General features: G+C 62.2%; 1 protein-coding gene across 1 annotated transcript in view; it reads left to right on the top strand.

Moving 5' to 3' along the window:
• Positions 1-5,714, top strand: part of MAP3K12 (mitogen-activated protein kinase kinase kinase 12) — a 7,332-nt gene extending 1,618 nt beyond the window's left edge. Inside the window, exons 5-12 of the mRNA XM_019554670.1 lie at positions 101-259; positions 434-542; positions 731-840; positions 926-1,042; positions 3,635-3,772; positions 3,974-4,607; positions 4,830-4,900; positions 5,402-5,714. Coding sequence (XP_019410215.1) covers positions 101-259; positions 434-542; positions 731-840; positions 926-1,042; positions 3,635-3,772; positions 3,974-4,607; positions 4,830-4,900; positions 5,402-5,714 — 1,651 coding nt within the window. The remainder of the gene's footprint in view (positions 1-100; positions 260-433; positions 543-730; positions 841-925; positions 1,043-3,634; positions 3,773-3,973; positions 4,608-4,829; positions 4,901-5,401) is intronic.
• Positions 5,715-5,927: the final 213 nt, after the last annotated feature.

Here is a 5,927-nt window from a genome sequence, read left to right on the forward strand (position 1 = left end):
GCCTGCGGGGTTTGGCTGGGGAGAGGACTCAAGTTGGGGAGCTCGGGCCAGGGCTCCGGCTGGGAGTGGTCTGACCCTGGCCGGCCTCCCCCCTGCCCAGGTCCTTTGGGGTGGTGCTGTGGGAGCTGCTGACGGGCGAGATCCCCTACAAGGACGTGGACTCCTCGGCCATCATCTGGGGCGTGGGCAGCAACAGCCTCCACCTGCCTGTGCCCACCGGCTGCCCCGACGGCTTCAAGATCCTTCTGCGCCAGTGCTGGTGAGCCCCCCAGGGCTGCGGAGAGCCCCCCATGCCCTCCCTACCCTATCTGCAGGGTCTTGCCCTACATGTCTAGGTGGCAGCCTGCAGCAAGGGCCTTGGGGCACCGCCTGCGGGGGGTGACTTGCCCTGGAGCTGGCACACATCCCTGCCCCCCCCCCCATGTCCTGCCAGGAACAGCAAGCCCCGGAACCGGCCGTCCTTCCGGCAGATCCTGCTGCACCTGGACATCGCCTCCGCCGACGTCCTCTCCACTCCCCAGGAGACCTACTTTAAGTCCCAGGTAGGTCCTGGCCCCCTCCCACCTCACTACAGAGCCTGTGAGCTGGTGGCACGTTGGGGGAGCTCTTTGGCACCCTGGGGTGGCACTCAGGTGGCACCCTGTGGGAACCCCTGGGTGGAGTAGGGTCTGTGGGGGATGACAGTGTGTGTGTGTGTATGTGTGTGTGTGTGTCGTCCCCCCCCCCCAAGGCGGAGTGGCGGGAGGAGGTTAAGCTGCACTTTGAGAAGATCAAGTCGGAGGGGACGTGTCTGCACCGGCTGGAGGAGGAGCTCATCAACCGGCGCCGTGAGGAGCTCCGGTGCGTGCGGGCGCAGCGGGCAGGGGGTGCTGGGGGGGCAGAGGGTTGGGCCCACACCTGACACCCTCCCCCCCGCACCTGGCAGGCACGCGCTGGACATCAGGGAGCACTATGAGCGCAAGCTGGAGCGAGCCAACAACCTGTACATGGAGCTCAACGCCCTCATGCTGCAGCTCGAGCTCAAGGAGAAGGAGCTGCTCCGGTGAGAGCCCCCCAGGGCCTGAGATCCAGCCCCGTGCCCCTTTGCTGCCTGCACTGGGGGCATACACATTGCCCCCAGGCTACCCTGCCCAGCCCTGACTGCTGCCATGGGGCATGGGTGGGGGCTAGCTACTCCATAGAAGGGACTGACCTGGGTTATCACTTGCCCCCAGATCATACCCTGCCTCAGGCTACCGGCCAGGTCACAACACAGAGGGGCAGGATTGTACCCGAAAGGCTGGCACTGTGTGTTCAGGGTGGTTGAATATCCCCACCGATGATTTGGACTCTGGGATGACAGGTGTGCGTAGTGGATTTGCACCCAACACCAAGCTGGGTGGAGCTGTTGATACTCCAGAGAGCAGGACTAGGGTCCAGGATGGGCTGGAGAGATGGTCCCTGGGCATGAGATGAGATACCACAAGCTGCAGCTGGGGAAACTGAGCCTGGAGAGAAGGAGGCACTTTCTGACTGGGGTGCTCAGACATTGGAGCAGGCACCTGGGGGTGGGGGTGTGAGGGGACTCTCCCTCCCTGGAAGTCTCCAAGGGCAGGTTGGGCAGACACGTGGCTGCATGGTTTGGTCAGGGCCGGTCCTGCCTCGAGGTGGGGCTGGGCTAGAGGTCCTTTCCAGCCTGATTTCCCTGGGATCCAGGTTGAAGTTGGGACAAATAAGACCAGGAAGGTTTCTCCCCCTTCTCTTCCGGCCACAAGCTCATCCTCCAGGATTTCTCAGTGGAGGCAGGTGACAGAGCAAGGAGCAATGGGCTCAAGCTGCAGCAAGGGAAGTTGAGGTTGGATGGTAGGGAAACCTTTCTCCCGAAGAGGGTGGTGAAGCACTGGAACAGGTTACCCAGGGGGGTGGTAGGATCTGCATCCTTGGAGGTTTTGAAGACCAAACTAAACAGAGCCTTGTCTGTGATGATGTGGCTGGGGCTGGTCCTGCTTGGAGCAGAGGGTTGGACTAGATGTGACCTCCCGAGGTCCCTTCCAACCCTCTTGTTCTAGGATTTCTAAGAACCAGACTGGCCACTGGCTGCTTCGATCGCCCCAAAACCATGACTAACTCACAGCTAGTTCCTAAATCCCCTCTGCCCCCAGCTACCCTTGTCCTGAAGTCTCCTCCAGAAATGTTGCTCCCTCCAGAAGCACCTGGCTTGCGGCCCAACGGGCACCAGTTATGGATGGTTCCCATTCCAACCAGGCCTTTCCCCAATATCTCGGGGGTCCTTTCGGCCCGGGCCAGGGCGTGCCTAGGAACAGATGTGTTTATCCCAGAATGGAAATATCCCAGGATTGGCATGTCCACACCAATTGGGTTTAACGAGCAACTAACTGCTTTGCTGCCATGGATCCCAGGAGAATCGTTCAGATGCACTCGGTGACATCCTGAGACAGCTGCGAGCGTGTCTTATCCCCCAAACCTTGCTAGGTTTATCCCAGGACGATGGACGTAGATGCCTGGCTGCACGTTGTCCCGGGATAAAATGGGAGAAACGCGACATGCTTCTAGCCTGAGCTGTCTTCTGTCTTTTCTGGGGGTCGGTGTTGGGTGCTGAAACGGCTCTTCACTGGAGACCTGGCCCTGGCCTCTGACGGAGCTGGGTCCCCGGATTGTCACAGCGCTGACAGGTGGCCTAAGATAATCTGTGCAAGGATCAAAGGGATATGTCCGGTCTGGGCATCGGAGGCAGATGGGGTAGTGAATCACCCTGTTTAAGCAGGCACAGGAGCTGACCCCAGGATTGGCAAAGAGGGGTGGACCCTGCTTCTAGCCGCCCCCCCTCCACACCAGGAGCGGGGGTTCTCACCTGCGTGGGGGACCTTGTGATCCAATATGAAAGGGGGGGTACAATCCCACCCCTGCCTGACACGCATTTCTCTCCAGTTAGAAAGCAACGACAAGCTTTACTAATCTGCATCATCCCGTTTAAGATCAAAGCAAAACCGATTATAACCTTACTGAAATGTTCCCTCATTTCTGGATCACAGCTTAAGTTTAACAAAACATACCAAAACACAAGAAACTAGGGAAAAAATGGGTCCAACGCTGTTGTTTCATTAGCCCCGTAGTCATTCTAGTTCATTGCACGTCTCTCATTCAGCGTTGGAAAACCAAACTGAGCCTCCTTGAGCGGCTGGAGATATGCCTCCAGTCCTCCCCTGTCAGCCATTTCTGCACCTGAGTTAATGTGATCACACCTGAGTTCAGGTTTTTTAACTAAAAATAGTCTTCACGGCTGTGAAAGGGAAGAGAGGTGTTACCCAGCTTGGTGAAGAGACAGCAGTGCTGCTGCGGGAGAAAGGAGGGTTTGAAGGGGGGCGGGAGGGGGTGTCAAGGCCATCAAAAAAGAGAAAGGGGTGTTAACGTCTTGGAGTCCGGAGAGATTAGCAGGAATCCCTCACCGCTGCCTGGATAGAAATGCCGCTGTCCCTGCCAGGCAGTTGGATTTAAAGCTGGGGTAGGGCGGGAATTGAAGGGGTGGGTTTACAAGATTCTCTGAGGCCCCCAAGTTGGTCCTACTTTGGGGGGGGGGGTCCAGGCCCACAATGCCCCCGCCCCCGACCTTGACATGTTGCTCCGTGTCTGGCAGGCGGGAGCAGGCACTGGAGAAGAAGTACCCAGGGCTGTTCAAACCTCACACACCGCGCGGGCTGCTGCATGGCAACACTGTGGAGAAGCTCATCAAGAAGCGCAACGTGCCCCAGAAGCTGTCACCCCACAGCAAGAGGTGAGGGTGGGGCACAGGGACAGGATGCCTGGGCTCTGTCCCTAGGTCTGGAGGGCAGTGGGCAGTTTAGGAGCCAGCACACTTGCGTGCTCTCATGGGCTGTGTGATTTTTCCCCCCCCCCCCGGGGAGCTGGGGGGGCATGTGTCCCCCTAGGGCACAGAGGTCTTACACCACCCCACCCCACCCTTGCCACTGCCCAGGCCAGACATCCTGAAGACAGAGGTGCTGCTGCCCAAGCTGGATGCAGCCATGGCCCAGGTGTCACTGCCCAGCTGCGCCAAGGGCCCCACGTCGCCAGGCCGCAGCCGGCGCGCCAAGCCCCGCTACCGTAAGGCCAATGCCAAGGGCAGCTGCGGGGAGCTAGTCGGGCCCCCGCCAAGCACACCGGCCTGCCCGGAGCCCGGAGCCCCGAGCCGGGGGCACCTGGAGCCCTGCGCGGCGCTGCGGGGGCTGCAGCATGACCTGCTGCTGCGCAAGATGTCGTCGTCCAGCCCTGACCTCATCAGCACCACGCTGGAGGCCGAGGCCCGCAAGGGCTCTGCACCCCCAGGCCCCGAGTCGCCTCCGGCTGAGCAGCCACGCAGCGACACGCCCAGTGAGGACACGGCCTCCGTGCCCTGTTCCAGCAGCCCCGACTCGCCCTCGACCCGCACAGGTGCGGCTGGACCCCCTGCCCGGGCACCCCCTCCCGGGCTCCTGGGCCTGGCACCGCGGCCGCCCCCAGGCCCCGAGGAGGAGGCAACTGCTAGCAGGGGGGGGCGGGCACCAGCCACGCAGCCCCAGCATCTGACGCCGGCCGCCCTGCTGTACCGCGCTGCTGTCACTCGCGGCCAGGTGAGCTGGGGGCAAGCGTGGGGGCAGGACTCCTGGGTCCCGTTTCCAGCATTGGGGGTGGGGGGGAGACAGGATCGCTGGGCTTCGTCTCAGGTTGGCAGGGATGGGTGGTCATGGGCTGAACAGGCCCAGGGTGTCGTGTCTGCCTCGGGGGGGGGGCGGCGCGAGGGAACTGGGTGTCCAGGTCTGGGCCCTGCTAATGCAGGTCCTCTTGGCTCCCAGAAACGCGGCGTGTCGTCAGAGGAAGAGGAGGGCGAGGTGGACAGCGAGGTGGAGTTGCCCCCTAGGCAAAGGTGGGTGTTTGTGCCCCTCCCCCAGGGGGGCTGTGTGGAAGCTTCCTGCACCCCCCCCCCACACACACACACTGGGCGTGAGGACTGAACCAGCTGGCTGCAGTGTGGGGGCAGCCCTGAGTTCATGTGGTTGGAGTCCTCCACGTTGGCTCCAGGCCACTCTGGTTGTAAGGGGAGGATTGGGAGGATGCCTACACGGTGGGGGCAGCCCTGAGTTCATGTGGTTGGAGCCCTCCACGTTGGCTCCAGGCCACTCTGGTTGTAAGGGGAGGATTGGGAGGATGCCTACACGGGGGTGGGGGGGGGTGTGTAATATTGTACATGTGCATATGTGTGCCTGGCTTGGGGGGGGGTAAGACAGGTCTGGGTGTGGGGTGCAGGTGTCCACTTTGCCCCAGCAGTGCTCTCTGCCCCCTGCCACTGGGCTTGCAGTGGGGAAGGTGATGGGGGGGTCTGGGTGGCAGAGACTGAGCCTGCCCTGCTCCCCTCCCACCCCCCCAGGTGGCCGCAGGGCCGGAGCAAGCGGCCCTCGCTGTCGACGTTCAGTTCGGAGAACTGCTCGGACGGGGATGGGGACGAGGGCCCGGGCAGTGCCAGCGAGGCCTCGCCCAGCGCGACACCCGATGTGGGCAGCACCAACACGGACGAGCGGGCAGACGACCGCTCCGACGACCTGCTGTCCCAGGGCTCTGAGCTGCCCCTTGACCTGCCCCTGGGCCTGTCTGACGGGCTGTCCGAGAAGGAGGCCGCCGTCCGCCATGTCCGCAGCCAGCTCGGTGCCACCGAGGTCAGCACCGCCCTCCTCCCATCCTGACTCCCCAGGGTACTTGGGGGGGGGGGCGGGGCAGGCAGTCCTAGCACCCCCTGCTGGAGGGTTCAAGCACTTTGTGGGGGGTGGGGTAGCTCCTAATGGAGGGTTTAGGGGCATTGGGGTGTCATCTGGGGGGGACATGCCTGGTGCCTCCTGCTGGAGAACTTGGACCTTGGGGAGGGGTGGGGGCAGGGACACACTGTTGGAATTAGAGGC

This window comes from Crocodylus porosus, unplaced genomic scaffold, assembly GCF_001723895.1.
Source record: "Crocodylus porosus isolate Cpor-Errol unplaced genomic scaffold, CroPor_comp1, whole genome shotgun sequence".
Taxonomy (NCBI): Eukaryota; Metazoa; Chordata; order Crocodylia; family Crocodylidae; genus Crocodylus; species Crocodylus porosus.